At 55.7% G+C, this 15,609-nt stretch overlaps 1 protein-coding gene across 3 annotated transcripts in view; it reads right to left on the bottom strand.

Annotated features, from left to right (window-relative positions):
- Nucleotides 1–13,993, bottom strand: part of ASAH2 (N-acylsphingosine amidohydrolase 2) — a 35,823-nt gene extending 21,830 nt beyond the window's left edge. For 2 of the 3 annotated variants that reach the window (XM_068169200.1, XM_068169201.1), the window contains exons 1-4: nt 9,430–9,505; nt 7,487–7,636; nt 4,982–5,158; nt 292–419 (exon numbers count right to left, since the gene is read on the bottom strand). In XM_068169200.1, coding sequence (XP_068025301.1) covers nt 292–419; nt 4,982–5,158; nt 7,487–7,636 — 455 coding nt within the window. In that variant the 5' untranslated portion in view covers nt 9,430–9,505. Of the gene's footprint in view, nt 1–291; nt 420–4,981; nt 5,159–7,486; nt 7,637–9,429; nt 9,510–11,729; nt 11,876–13,926 lie in introns of those variants that run through there. The other variant, XM_068169202.1, reaches the window with a different exon arrangement.
- Between the last annotated feature and the right edge of the window lie 1,616 nt (nt 13,994–15,609).

Here is a 15,609-nt window from a genome sequence, read left to right as displayed (position 1 = left end):
CCTGAGGTTGCATCCTTGCCCAATGCCCCACGTGCTTGCAGGGGCTGACCACAAACTTCCACCTCACACCTTGTGACCGTTTGAGGCACGCCTGCAGCTCATTTTGGTGGGTGGGATGCATACATCCAAGGACCAGGGTGGCAGCAGTGTCTTTCTGCCATGGTCTTGGCACCACATTTCCAACCATCCCATAAATAACCAGATACAAGGGGGCCAGAGGGCCAGCTCATGGTCCCAGCTGAGGGCACCTCCCCAGAGCTCTGTTTCTCTCCTGCATTGAGGAGCTCTTACCTGCTTCGTTCAGCTGCTGGGTTCTCCAGGTAGGAGAAAGGGCTTCTGTTGATCTGGCTGTTCTCTACAGTGCCTCTGTTTATCAAAATCCTGCCTTTCCTCATGTTCTGGTGTGCTGTGTCAATGCTCTGGGGACAGCAGGAAGACAAGGGAATATCAGACCACACGCACATGGCAGAGGTGAGATCCCTGGAGAGCCTCTCTCCTTCCCTCCTGGTTGCTCCCCAGACCTTCCTTGGAATTGGGGGGTCTTTTTTCCCCCCCTTAGATAGACTAAAACCCTTGAGGAGGGGAGATTGAGAGTGGAGATGAGGAAGAAATCCTTTCCTGTTAGGGTGGGGAGAGCCTGGCACAGGCTGCCCAGGGAGGCTGTGGCTGCCTCCTGCCTGGAGGGGTTGCAGGCCAGGCTGGATGAGGCCTGGAGCAGGCTGGGCTGGTGGGAGGGGTCCCGGCCCAGGGCAGGGGGCTGGCACTGGGTGCTCTTGAAGGTCCCTTCCAACCCAACCCATTCTATGAAAATTATAATATTTGGAAACCCTCCACAAGTATCTCTTGCTCAATAAAGACTTGAAGACTTCTGAGTCTATCTGACCTCACTGGCAGCCATATCCCAGCTCCAGGTGTGTTTTAAGACTCTAACCTTCAGGAGTTCTACCACAAACAGCATAGAGACATCCAGGGAGGCAAAGCCCCTCAGGATCACCAACCACAACCCCTGACCCTACCCTGCAAGGCTCACCCCTAATCCACAGCCCCAAGCACCACAGCCAAACCACCCTGAAACACCTCCAGGCTTGGGGACTCCACCACCTCCCTGGGCAGCCTCTGCCAAGCTCTGACCACTCCTGCTGGCAAAAGCCTTTGCCTGGTGTCCAGTCTGAGCCTGCCCTGCTGCAGCCTGAGGCCATTGCCTCTTGTTCATCCCCTGTGAGAGGAGAGCAGCAGCAACCTCTGCACAGCCTCCTCTCAGGGAGCTGCAGAGAGCAGGGAGCTCTGCCCTCAGCCTCCTCTCCTGCACACTAACCATCCCCAGCTCCTTCAGCCTCTCCTCATCAGATTTCTCCTGCAGGCCCTTCCCAGCTTCCTTGCCCTGCTCTGCCCTGGCTCCAGCACCTCCACCTCCCTCTTGTCTTGAGGAGCCCAACGCTGGGCACAGCACTGGAGCTGTGGCCCCAGCAGTGCCTGGCACAGGGGGACAGTCCCCTGCCTGCTCCTGCTGGGCACAGCATTGCTGCTCCCAGCCAGGATGCCAGTGGCTTTCTTGGCCAGCTGGGCACACTGCTGCCTCCTGTTGATCAGCACCCCCAGGTCCCTTTCTGCCAGCAGCTTCCCAGCCCCACTGCCCCAAGGCTGTAGCTCCCCAGGGGGTTGTTGTGAGCCCAGTGCAGGACCCTGTGAGGGAGCTGGGGTTGTTTAGCCTGGAGAAGAGGAGGCTCAGGGGAGATCTTCTTACTCTCTACAACTACCTGAAGGGAGGCTGTAGCCAGGTGGGGGTTGGACTCTTCTCACAGTCTCACAGTATAACTCAGGTTGGAAAGAACCTCGAGGATCATCGAGTCCAACCTATCACCACAGACCTCATGACTAGACCATGGCACCAAGTGCCACATCCAATCCCCTCTTGAACACCTCCAAGGACGGTGACTCCACCACCTCCCTGGGCAGCACATCCCAATGACGAATGACTCGCTCAGTGAAGAACTTTCTCCTCACCTCCAGCCTAAACCTCCCCTGGCACAGCTTGAGACTGTGTCCTCTTGTTCTGGTGCTGGTTGCCTGGGAGAAGAGACCAACCCCTTCCTGGCTGCAACCACGCTTCAGGTAGTTGTAGAGGGCAATGAGGTCACCCCTGAGCCTCCTCTTCTCCAGGCTAAACAATCCCAGCTCCCTCAGCCTCTCCTCACAGGGCTGTGCTCAAGGCCTCTCCCCAGCCTTGTTGCCCTTCTCTGGACACCTTCAAGTCTCTCAATGTCCTTCTTAAACTGAGGGGCCCAGAACTGGACACAGGACTCAAGGACCAATGCAGAGTCCAGGGGCACAATGACTTCCCTGCTCCTGCTGGCCACACTCTTCCTGATGCAGGCCAGGATGCCATTGACTCTCTTGGCCACCTGGGCACACTGCTGGCTCATATTCAGGCAGCTGTCGATCAACACCCCCAGGTCCCTCTCTGCCTGGCTGCTCTCAGCCACTCTGACCCCAGCCTGTGGCTCTGCCTGGGGTTGGTGTGGCCACAGTGCACTTGGCACTTGGACTTGTTGAATGCCATCCTGTTGGCCTTTGCCCATCTGTCCAGTCAGTCGAGGTCCCTCTGCAGAGCCTTTATGCCCTCTAACTGACCAGCTTGGTGTCATCTGCAAACTTGTTGATGACTGACTCAAAGCCCTCATCCAGATCATCAATGAAGATGTTAAAGAGGATGGGGCCCAGCACGGATCCCTGGGGGATGCCACTGGTGCCTGGCTGCCAGCTGGCTGTGGCACCATTCACCACCACTCTCTGGGCTCAGCCTCCAGCCAATTCCTAACCCAGCTCAGAGTGCTGCTGCCCAGGCCAGGGGCTGACAGCTTGGCCAGCAGTTTACTGTGGGGGACGGTGTCAAAGGCCTTGCTGAAGTCCAGGCAGACCACATCCACAGCCTGCCCCATGTCCACCAGATGGGTCATCTGATCATAGAAAGAGATCAGGTTGGAGAGGCAGGACCTGCCCTGCCTAAATCCATGCTGGCTGGACCTGAGCCCTTGGCCATCCTTCAGGTGCAGTTATTGCCCCCAGGATAATCTGCTCCATCACTTTCCCTGGCACTGAGCTCAGGCTGCCAGGCCTGGAGTTTCCAGGTTCCTCCATCCGACCCTTCTTGTGGATGGGGACCACAGTGGCCAGTTTCAGTCACCTGGGACCTCTCCAGTGAGCCAGGACTGGAGGAAAATGATGGAGAGCAGCTTGGCAGCTCATCTGCCAGCTCTCTCAGCACCCTAGGATGGATCCCATCCGGTCCCATGGACTTGTGAGTGTCCAAGTGGCTCAGCAGGTCCCAAACTAATTGCTCATGGATTTCTGGGGCATTACACTGCTCCCTGACCCCATCGCCCAGCTCAGGAGGCCACTCCTCCTGAACTCCTCCTGCCTTGCTGTTAAACACTGAGGCAAAGAAGGTGTTCAGGACCTCAGCCTTTTCCTCCCTTCAGTCACAGTGTTCCCCTCCAGGTCCAATAAGGAGTGGAGTGTTGATGTGTTTGTAACACTGCTGTTTGTTGCCTTTCACAGAGGTGTTCAGCTTCAGTCCCAGCTGGGCCTTGGCCTCTCTCATTTTATTCCTACATAATCTAACAGCTTCCTTGAACTTATAAGGAGAAGCCTTCCCCTCCTTCCAAAGGTGATGCAGCCTCTTTTTTCCCCTTACATCCTCCAGGAGCTGCTTGCTCATCCAGGCCCAGAGCCTTCCCCTGGGCTCATCTTTTGGCACATGGGAACCGCCAGTTCCTGTGCCTTCAAGAGCTCCTGTTTGAAGTAGCTCCAACTCTCCTGGACCCCTTGGTTCTTGAGGGCTGCTACCCAGGGGACTTTACAAATAAGTTCCTTAAACAGGCTGTAGTTTGCCCTCCTGCAGCCCAAGGTGAAGGTTCTGTTGGTGCTCCTCCCTATCCCCCTGCATATTGAACACTTCACTATCTCGTGGTCACTGCACCCTAGGCAGCCTCCCACCATCACCTCTCCCACCAGCCCTTCCCTACTGGAGCACAGCAGGTCAGGCAGAGCCTGGCCCCTGATAGGCTCACTCAACAGCTGTGTCAGGAAGCTGTCCTCACGAGCTCCAGGAACCTTCTGGACTGCCTCCTCTCTGCTGAGTTAAGTTCCCAGCAGATATCTGGCAGGTTGCAGTCACCCACAAGGACAAGATCTGATGATCTTGAGATGGCCTCCAGTTGTTTGTAGAACAATTCATCAGCCTCCCCATCCTGGTTGGGTGGTCTGTAACAGACTCCAACCAGGATGTCAGATTTGTTAGGCTGCCCTCTGATTTTAACCCACAGGCTCTCAATCCCTCATCTTCCACCTCAAGCTCTGTGGCAGAGAGTGACTCCCTCATATACAGAGCCACCCCTCCTCCTCTTCTCCCTCACCTGTCCCTCCTACAGAGCCTGTAGCCCCCCAGAGCAGCACTCCAATCATGTGTGCTGTCCCACCATGTTTCTGAGATGGTGACTACATCATAGTCACCCTGGTGGGCCAGGACCTCCAGCTCCTCTTGCTTATTGCACAGGCTGGGTGCATTGGTGTCCATGCACTGCAACTGGGCTCCCACTTCTCAACTGACCCTACCTTGTGCCCTCCCAGGCAGCCAGCACCAGAACAAGAGGACACAGTCTCAAGCTGTGCCAGGAGAGGTTTAGGCTGGAGGTGAGGAGAAATTTCTTCCCAGACAGAGAGACTGGCCCTTGGGATGTGCTGCCCAGGGAGGTGGTGGAGTCCCCATCCCTGGAAGTGTTTAAGAAGAGCCTGGATGAGGCACTTGGTGCCATGGTTTGGTTGATTGGATGGTGCTGGATGGTAGGTTGGACTCAATGATCTCGAAGGTCTCTTGCAGCCTGGTTCATTCTGTATGCTGCATTCTGATCCTGTCAACGCTGGCCCATCTGCTCCCACCTCCTCCCTGTGCCCATGGGCTCCCAAGCTGGTTGACACCAACCTTTACAATGCCATTGACAATGGCCTCAAGGGAGGGCTTGATGAGGCCTTTGCTGCTGATCCAGAAGAGGGTGTACTGGAAGTAGCCCCCAGGCCCTGAGTGGGTGTGGGTGCCGCTCAGGATGACATTGTCCTGCCGGTACAGATCACCGTACTTGCTCTGCAGTCTCTTGAGCACCTAAGAGGAAGGAGGTGGTCCTAGGAAGAAAAACTTTTTCACACAGCCTAGAAAAAAACAATTTTTTTTCACAGAAGGGATCTGCTCAATGTCTCTCAAGAGCTGAGGGCTGGGGGGCAGGAAGGAAGGGCCAGGGCCAGGCTCTGCTGACTGTGCCCTGGCATAGGCCAAGGGGCAAGGGATGGAAAGTGCAGGCCAGGAGGTTGCAGCTCAGCAGGAGGAGGAACTTCTTGCCTGGGAGGCTCCCAGAGGCCTGGAGCAGGCTGCCCAGAGAGGTTGTGGAGTCTCCTGCTCTGGAGCCTTTGCAGCCCTGTCTGAATGTGTTCCTGTGGGACCTGTGCTGGATTCTCTGCTCCTGCTCTGGCAGGGGCTTGGCCTGGAAGCTCTCCAGAGGTCCCTTCCAGCCCCTCACATCCTCTGAGCCTGTGATAGCCCAGAGGATACAGAGATATGTAGCAGCCCTCACAACAAGCTCAACCATTCATCTTCCTGCTCGCCCTTCTTTATCTGCCCACTGCTCCCACCCAGTGTCACAACAAGTAGATTACAGCTGCTGACTTGGCAAGAGCCTTAAGATGATAAAAGTCAGGTAAGTGAAGATCAGTGAAGCCCAGATCATCCAAGGAGTCTCCAGTGCTCCAGTACCTCCTTCCTCCCTGGTACTGGAGACCCAGCATTGCACAGGCCCCACGAGAATGCTTTCATGATCATTTATTTTTCACTCAGGAAAGCATGGCCAAAGCCCAGCCTCATGTGCTGAGCAACCAGAACCTCGCCTCCAGCAGAGACACAACTCTGCCTCCAAGGTCATGATGCAAGGACACCCCAAAGCAAATGGCATCGAGGATACCCTAAGGACACCCAAAGCAATGGGATCAAGGACACCCTAAGGACACCCAAAGCAAATGGGATCAAGGACACCCTAAGGACACCCAAAGCAAACAGGATTAAGGACACCCTAAGGACACCCAAAGCAAATGGCATCAAGGATACCCTAAGGACACTGTGACCGTTTGAGGCTGTGCCTTTAAGAAAGGGAATATGGTGGACGGAAGTTGGTAAATGAAAAGAACGGATCTAAACTAATTTCATTGGTAAAGTGGGAGGAAGCACCTTCTGAACTGGGAGTGCAGGAAGGTATACTGGGCTTTCCAGCACTTTTCTGCAGTCTTGCTTCCGCTTCTCCTCGGGCAGCAGCTTGCAGCTCCTGGGCTTTCTGCCAAAGCTTCGGCCTTGAAACCGATAAGCTATAAGGCCTGTATTAACTGCTTTCCAATTAACACAAACTGCTTTTAACTTCTTTCTTTCTCTTTCTCTCTCTCTCCTAACCTGCTCTGGGGAAAAGGGGGAGAGAGGGGGAGAGCGGAGGTGGGGAACCCCATCAGCAGAGGGGGGGAACTCTCATTTCTGTGCTACTTTATTGTATATCTTTGTATATATTGTAAATATTGTAAATCTGTATATATTTCCCTGCATATCCTACATTGCTTTGTAAATATACAGCTCCACTGCTTTGCTAATTCAGCTGTGAGGTTTTTTTTCCTTTCCCTTCAATTTTTTTTTCCTTTTACTTCACAAGGGGGAAGGAAGGAGGCTTCTTGGCCTTACCCTTCCAACCCCACGACAGACACCCAAAGGAAATGGGATCGAGGACACCCTAAGGACACCCAAAGCAAATGGCATCAAGGATACCCTAAGGACACCAAAAGCAATGGGATCAAGGACACCCTAAGGACACCCAAAGCAAATGGCATCGAGGACACCCTAAACACACCCAAAGGAAATGGGATCAAGGACACCCTAAGGACACCCAAAGCAAATGGGATCAAGGACACCCTAAGGACACTCAAAGCAAATGGCATCGAGGATACCCTAAGGACACTCAAAGGAAATGGGATCAAGGACACCCTAAGGACACCCAAAGCAAATGGGATCAAGGACACCCTAAGGACACCCATAGCAATGGGATCAAGGACACCCTAAGGACACCCAAAGCAAATGGGATCAAGGACACCCTAAGGACACCCAAAGCAAATGGCATCGAGGATACCCCAAGGACACCCAAAGCAATGGGATCAAGGACACCCTAAGGACACCCATAGCAATGGGATCAAGGACACCCTAAGGACACCCATAGCAATGGGATCAAGGACACCCTAAGGACACCCATAGCAATGGGATCAAGGACACCCTAAGGACACCCATAGCAATGGGATCAAGGACCTCCCCAAGCTGCAGTGCCAGCTATTATTTAGCAATGCCTACAACACTCCTGCCCCTACCAGCAACATCCCAAAGTGTGCCAATCACTCCCTTCCAGCCACCTACCTCCAGCCTGAGTTTCTGGGACACCATGCCGATGTCAGCGCTGACGAACACCACCCTGCTGCGGTCCTTGGCGTCCGCCACGATGAACGCTCGGCTGTAGAGGTGCGAGAGGAGTCCTCCGGCCACCTGCTCGGCCTTGGCATAGCCCATCTGGAAGGGAGGTGTTCCATCAGGACAAGACACTCAGCAAAGTGCTCATCTGCATCTATTCTTCCAAAGCAGGATCTCACAATGCCAGGGGCTGGAAGGGACCTCCAGAGCTCCTCCAGTCCAAGCCCTGCCAGAGCAGGGGCACACAGGGCAGGGCACACAGCAACACAGCCAGGGGGGGTTGGAATCTCTCCACAGAGGGAGACTCCACAGCCCCCCTGGGCAGCCTGCTCCAGGCCTCTGGCACCCTCCCAGGGAAAAACTTCTCCCTCCTCTTCCCATGCAACTTCCTCTGCCTCAGCTTCCACCACTGCCCCTTGTGCTGGCACTGGGCAGCCCCCAGCAGAGCCTGGCTCCAGCCTCTGGGCACTGCCCCTGCACAGCTTTAGCCCCAGCAAGGAGCTCCCCTCTCAGGCTCCTCCTCTCCAAGCTCCAGAGCCCTCAGCTCCCTCAGGCTCTGCTCCTGAGGAAGATCTTCCCCTGCCTGCAGCAGCTCTGTGCCTCTGCCATGGACTCTCTCCAGCACTTCCCTCAGGCCCTTCCTGACCTGAGGGGCCCAGACCTGGACACCAGATTCCAGCTGTGGCCTCAGCAGGGCAAAGCAGAGGGGCAGGAGAACCTCTCTGACCTGCTGCCCACAGCCCTTCTCATGCAGCCCAGGCTGCCCTTGGCCTTCTTGGCCACCAGAGCTCCTTGCTGGCTCCTGCTCAGCCTCCCACCCCCCAGCACCCCCAGCTCCTTGTCCCCTTCACTGCTCTCCAGCAGCTCAGTCCCCAGGTGGTCAGAGAATTATTCAACATTTGTTCATTTATGCTCAGAGTTCAGTTTTTCTGCCCTGTGATTACAAGAACCACAGGATGGGTAGGCAGGGTCAGAATCACAGAATAGTAGGGTTGGAAGAGACCTCCTGAAGATCACCAAGTCCAGCTCCCTTGCCAAAGCAGGATCACCTAGCGCAGGTCACACAGGAACATATCCACGCTAGGTATTGAAGGTCTCCAGAGAAGGAGACTCCACAACCTCTCTGGGCGGCCTGCTCCAGGGCTCTGCCTGCCTCAAAGAAGTTCTTCCTTCCTCGTGTTTAGATGGAACTTTCTGTGTTCAAGCTTATGCCCAGTACCTCTTGTCCTGTCACTGGGGACCACCAAGAAGAGTCTGGGCCTGGCCTCCTGACCACCCATTGGATATTTTGTTAGGAATGAGAAGATGGAATCACAGAATCACAGAGTGCTCTGGGCTGGAAGGCACCTCCAGAGCTCAGCCAGCCCAGCCCCCTGCACTCAGCAGGGACATCCTCCACTGGAGCAGGCTGCCCAGAGCCCTCTCCAGCCTCCCCTGCAATAGCTCCAGGCATGGAGCCTCAACCACCTCCCTGGGCAGCCTGCTGCAGTGTTCCAGCAGCCTCCTGGGGCACAACTTGTTCCTCACATCCAATCTCAATCTGCTCTGCTCTGCTTTGCAGCCCTTGCCCCTGCTCCTGTCCCTGCAGGCCTTTGGGAGCAGTCTCTCTGCAGCCTTCAGGTACTGGATCCCCTTCGGTCTTCTCTTATCCAAGACAACCAGCCCCACCTCTCTCAGCCTTGTCCTTACAGACCACCTTGTTCCAACCCCTCTGCCATCAGCTATCTCACACTAGAGATTGCTCCAAGGCCCAAAGAAAATTCCACCTCAGGTCTGCAGATGACAATCACTATGCAAAGGCAGAGCCTCCCAGCCATAAGTCCTGCCAAAAGCACTCAGGGATGATACAAATCAGCCTTTGGCCCACCTCCTGCTCAGCTCTTCCCACTCACCAGAGGGATTTCTGCCACGGGTCCTGTGCAGTCAGCTCGACCCACACCCAGCAAGTAGTGTGGAGCTCCTTCACTGGGGTCTATGATAAGAACAAAGAGTGGATTAGTAGCCAGAACTGGGGACAGAAGAGGCCATGCAGCCTTTGTGAGGATGACTGCATGACTGAAAGCTGCTCAGCAACTCCAGCAGGGCTGTGGGCAGGGGGATCCTGTCCTGATAGGGCAATGGATGGAAAGTGCAGGCCAGGAGGTTGCAGCTCAGCAGGAGGAGGAACTTCTTGCCTGGGAGGCTGCCAGAGGCCTGGAGCAGGCTGCCCAGAGAGGTTGTGGAGTCTCCTGCTCTGGAGCCTTTGCAGCCCTGTCTGGATGTGTTCCTGTGGGACCTGTGCTGGATTCTCTGCTCCTGCTCTGGCAGGGCTTGGCCTGGAAGCTCTCCAGAGGTCCCTCCCAGCCCCTCACATCCTGTGATGGTGTCATGGTGTGATCCTGTGATCCAGCTGATACTCTCTGCTTGGGTTTCTAATGAGCTGTGAAGGTGTTCTGGGGAGGTCCTTTTGGGTGCAGCAGCCATGAAGGAGCTCACGAGCTGAGGTCCCTGGGCTGTGTGAAACCTGTGGAGCTTCACAGCAAGGGGGGACAAGATTAAGCTCTCCAAGCCCCACCACTGCCCTGCAGGAAACAGAGATGTTTGCACAGAAGAAAAAAACATCTCAGCAGCAGTAAGAAAAAAGGGGATGGCAGGTCAGGAGCTCCTGGGAAAGGACAAGGGGGGACATTCATAGTCATACAATCACACAATCATAGAACGAGTTGGGTTGGAAGGGACCTCAAAGACCATCCAGCTCCAAGCCCCTGCCATGGGCAGGGACCCCTCCCACCAGCCCAGCCTGCTCCAGGCCTCAGCCAGCCTGGCCTGCAACACCTCCAGGCAGGAGGCAGCCACAGCCTCCCTGGGCAGCCTGTGCCAGGCTCTCCCCAGCCTCACTCTCAGCAATTTCTTCCTCCTCTCCACTCTCAATCTCTCCTCTCCCAGCTCAAAGCCATTGTCCCTGGGCCTGGCACTCCCAGCCCTTCTCCAGAGTCCCTCCCCAGCTCTCCTGGAGCCCTTCAGCTCCTGCAAGGCTGCTCTGAGGTCTGCCTGGAGCCTTCTCTTCTGCAGGCTGCACAGCCCCAGCTCTCCCAGCCTGGCCCCATAGGTGTGTCATGACCAGATGGGAAGCAGCAGCCATATCTCAGGCTGTCAAGTAGTGAGCAAGGGGGAGAGGAAGGATAAGAAATCCTTGTTCCCAAGTTCCTTGAGCACTGGAGCCTGGGCACTGCCATCCTGGGAAGGTTGTTCTAGAGATAGGTGCTGGCTGGGACATGACATAAACCTCTCTGAGCCTGTCCCCAGAGGGAAGGGTCTCCAGCTCTCTGGTCATTTTGTGCAAAACTCTTATCTGCTGCAACATGAAGCAAAGATAAACTCCATTCAATCTGAGGTCAGTATTTTAAGGTCCTAGCTACCTGCTCCTGGTTTGTGTCACATGGAAACCTTTAAAGCTTAAACATGCTTTCTTTTCCCATAAGATTCTCTCTCTCCAGGGATGTTAGGAACAAATTCTTCCCAGAAAAAGAGATTGGCCCTTGGGATGTGCTGCCCAGGGAGGTGGTGGAGTCCCCATCCCTGGAGGTGTTTAGGAAGAGCCTGGATGAGGCCCTTGGTGCCATGGTTGAGTTGATCAGATGGTGCTGGGGGAGAGGTTGGACTCCATGATCTCAAAGGTCTTTTCCAACCTGGTTAATTCTATTCTGTTCTGTTCTATTCTATTCTATTCTATTCTATTCTATTCTATTCTATTCTATTCTACTCTATTCTGTTCTATTCTATTCTATTCTATTCTATTCTATTCTATTCTATTTGTTAATTCTGTTCTGTTCTATTCTTCTTAGAAAGGAACTTAGCATTAACTTTGGGCAGCTCCCAGCAGCCACCTGCCCAATGCTGGTGATGGGGTTGGAGGTGTAAAAAAGTGCTGTGATGGGATTGCAACACCTTGGTGCAGAGTCAGGAGTGAGTGCTCCCAGATTTCCTTTATGGTGGAGAAAGGGAAGAAGCTGTGTCTGCACCCATCCTTCCCCACCAGAGCAAAGGCTGTGCAGCCATAGCCCTGGAGATGCTTGCCCTGGCTTTGACCACCTTGCTCCTGCTGCGCCTTGCTCAGTAGTGGCCCACTGACCCTCTAACTGTACCCCTTTAATTGCAATGACTGTGCTGGACACACACTTGAGCAGGATTGCCACAGCTGGAGTGAGGCAGCTCCACTTGCCTTGGTGTTCCTGGTCGAGGAAGTGGAGGACGAGGAGCACCACGGTCACCACAAGCATCAGTGTCAGGCAGCCAATGAGGATCAGCTCCAGCCTGGAGAAGGAGCACTTGGACCTCCTCCTGCACATGGTGGAGGCACTGTGGAAGCAGAAAGAAGCCCATGGGGAAGGCAGATGACAGGAAGGTCCCACCCAGAGCATCACATTGCATGCTCAAATAGCTCTCTGGTGCTTGGGGGCCCCTGCCTTGGCGCCTGGGAGGGCAGGACTGGCTGTGAGGGTGGGAAGTGCAACCCTGGGACAGGACAATCCTCACTGTCAGTACAGACTGGGAGAGGAGGGGATAGAAAGCAGCCCTGAGGAAAAGATCCTAGGGATGCTGGTGGGGGAGAAGCTGGCCAGGAGCCAGCAACGGGCTCTGGCAGCACAAGAGGCCAAGGGCAGCCTGGGCTGCAGCCAAAGCAGTGTGGCCAGAGCTGGAGAGAGGATCCTGCCCCTCTGCTCTGCTCTGGGGAGACCTCACTTGCAGGGCTGTGTGCAGGTCTTGAGCCCTCAACACAGGAAGGATATGGAGCTGATGGAGAGGGTCCAGAGGAGGGGGTTGTAACAGCTCTGCTGTGAGGACAGGCTGAGGGAACTGGAGAAGGGAAGGCTCCAGGCAGACCTCAGAGCAGCCTGCCAGGACCTGAAGAGGCTACAAGAAGGCTGCAGAGAGACTGCTCCCAAAGGCCTGCAGGGACAGGAGCAGGGGCAAGGGCTGCAAAGCAGAGCAGAGCAGATTGAGATTGGATGTGAGGAACAAGTTCTGCACCAGGAGGCTGCTGGAGCACTGCAGCAGGCTGCCCAGGGAGGTGGTTGAGGCTCCCTGCCTGGAGCTATTGCAGGGGAGGCTGGAGAGGGCTCTGGGCAGCCTGCTCCAGTGGAGGATGTCCCTGCTGAGTGCAGGGGGCTGGGCTGGCTGAGCTCTGGAGCTCCCTCCCAGCCCAGAGCACTCTGTGATTCTAAGTGGAGATGGCTTTTCCAGTCTGCTTAAGGCAGCAGAATGCTATCTGCTGGGAGCAGCAATCACTCCCTGTCACAAGGCCAGATAAGGCAGGTTGAGCAGCCAGGATCCCCACCCCACACTGCCCAGGACATATGGGGACAAATCTTGGAAGTGTAGACCCCAGAGGAAAAGCAGGTAATGAATGCTTGGTGCTGGCTTTGTGCTAGGTCAGAGCTGACTTCCTTCCAGGACCTGAAGGGATCCTGCAGGAAGGCTGCAGAGAGACTTCCTGAGGGTGTCTGAGACAGGACAGGGGCAATGGTTTGAAGCTGAGGCAGAGCAGGGTCAGAGTGGAGCTGGGGAAGAAGTTCTTCAGTGTGAGGATGGTGAGACTCTGGCACAGGCTGCCCAGGGAGGCTGTGGCTGCCTCCTGCCTGGCTGGATGAGCAGCCAAGTCCAGTTGAGAGGTGCTCCTGCCCATGGTGGGGAGGTTGGACCGACCCTGACAATACTCTGATTTTATGAATTGTTGTGGCTGGAAAAGACCTCTGAGATCATTGAGCCCAACCACTGGAGTGGATATCACAGAAGCAGCCTTAAGCACACCTGCAGGGACCTCCAGGAAACTCAATGTTTTCTGGTGCCAGCTGATTAAAATGCCCCAGGAATGCTGCAGGAAGCCAATGTGACTCCCAGAGCTGGCAGGGACCCCAAGGCTCAGCCAGTGCCCCTACCCCCTGCCATGGGCAGGGACACCTCACACCACAGCAGGTTGCTCACAGCCACCTCCAGCCTGGCTGCAAACACCTCCAGCCAGGAGGCTTCCACCACCTCCCTGGGCAACCTGGGCCAGGCTCTCACCACCCTCCTGGCCAACAACTTCTTCCTCACAGCCAAGCTCCAGCTCCCCACTTCTCCTTTTGCTCCAGCCCCCCCACTCCTATCCCTCCCTCACCCCCTCCAAAGTCCCTCCCCAGCTTGCTTGCAGCCCCCTGCACATCCTGGAAGGCCACCAGAAGGGCTCCTGGGAGCCTTCTCCTCTCCAGCCTGCACAAGCCCAACTCTCTCAGGCTGTCTGCAGAGCAGAGCAGCTCCAGCCCTCTGCTCCTCCTCCTGGCCCTGCTCTGGACACCTTCCAGCCCCTCCAGAGCCTTCCTGTGCTGGGGGCTCCAGCACTGGACACAGTGAACCCCACTGAAGCTTACCTGAGAGCCCTAGCCTGTGGCAGCGGCAGGAGGAAGGTCTCCCAATTCTGGCTCCCTGTTTCACACTGACAAGTTCAGCTTGAGAATGCTGATGGCTGTTACACACCTGTGACCAGAGCCCTGCACAAGATAAGAAGAAATTAATCAATAATTTCTTCCATGCAAGGAGCTCAGAGAGGTTTATGTCATGTCCCAGCCAGCACCTATCTCTCGAACAACCTTTCCAGGATGGCAGTGCCCAGGCTCCAGTGCTCAAGGAACTTGGGAACAAGAATTTCTTATCCTTCCTCTCCCCCTTGCTCACTGCTTGACAGCCTGAGATATGGCTGCTGCTTCCCATCTGGTCATGACACACCTATGGGGCCAGGCTGGGAGAGCTGGGGCTGTGCAGCCTGGAGAAGAGAAGGCTGCAGGCAGACCTCAGAGCAGCCTTGCAGGAGCTGAAGGGCTCCAGGAGAGCTAAGGAGGGACTTTGGACAAGGGCTGGGAGTGCCAGGCCCAGGGACAATGGCTTTGAGCTGGGAGAGGAGAGATTGAGAGTGGAGAGGAGGAAGAAATTGCTGAGAGTGAGGGTGGGGAGCGCCTGGCCCAGGCTGCCCAGGGAGGCTGTGGCTGCCTCCTGCCTGGAGGTGTTGCAGGCCAGGCTGGATGAGGCCTGGAGCAGGCTGGGCTGGTGGGAGGGGTCCCTGCCCATGGCAAGTGGGTTGGAGCTGGATGCTCTTGAAGGTCCCTTCCAACCCAAACCACTCCCTGCAGGGAGGCTGGAGTCAGGAGGGGGCAGCCTCTGCTCCTTGGTGGCAGAGGCAGCCCCAGAGGCAATGGTTCCAAGCTGCCCCAGGGGAGGCTGAGGCTGGAGCTCAGGAGAGATTCCTGCCCTGGAAGGGCTCTCAGCCATTGGAATGCTCTGCCCAGGGCAGTGCTGGAGTCCCCATCCCTGGGGGTGTTCCAGCAGTGTGGAGCTGGTGCTTAGGGACAGGGTTTGGTGCTGAGCCTGCAGTGCTGGCTGGAGGGTTGGGGCTGGGGGAGCTTGGAGGGCTTTTCCAACCAGAGCTGTTCTGTGGTCTCTAAGGTCCTTTCCAACCCAAACCATTCTATGATTCTATGACCATATCCCTCAGAACATGGCTGCTTGCCCTTTCTGACAGGGTGGAAGACCCCAGGAGCAGTCCCCCATTGCTTCCCCCAGCACCTGGCTGGTTTTGAGTTTAAGGCTGGAGCAACCTCCCATTCATCCTCCAGCTGATAAACATCTCAGGAGAGTCAGCTTTCCTCTGACCCAGGGGTTAACATTCCAACTAGTGCCAAGCACAGGCAGCCTGAGTCACTCCCTCCAGGTCACCTTCAGCATGGCTTTCAGGCTCAGTGATTTTTGGACTGGCTGCTCAAGACAAATGTGCTGATCCATCATCTCCTTGTGGCACCACTGAAGGACCTTGCTGGTCCCTGCCAGCAGTGCAGATGCAACCTGCTCTGCTCTCTGGGCAGAATCCTGGCCACCTCTGTGCTGCTGGCAGTAGCCAGGGGCAAAAGGTTGCCTCAATCTGGGCACTGTCCTTGGGAGTAACTGAAGAGCCTTGTTGGACAAAGACACCAGGAGACAGCCACTGTGCTGAGCAGGCGATGTTGCTGGGACAGAGATGAGGCCAGTGGTGTGCTGGGGTGCACCAAGGTTGCCACAGCTCC

The sequence above is a fragment of the Melanerpes formicivorus genome, unplaced genomic scaffold (genome assembly GCF_026170545.1).
Source record: "Melanerpes formicivorus ecotype bairdi unplaced genomic scaffold, bMelFor1.0.p_v2 SCAF_171, whole genome shotgun sequence".
NCBI classification, from domain to species: Eukaryota; Metazoa; Chordata; class Aves; order Piciformes; family Picidae; genus Melanerpes; species Melanerpes formicivorus.
This window is presented reverse-complemented; position numbering and strand designations above follow the sequence as displayed.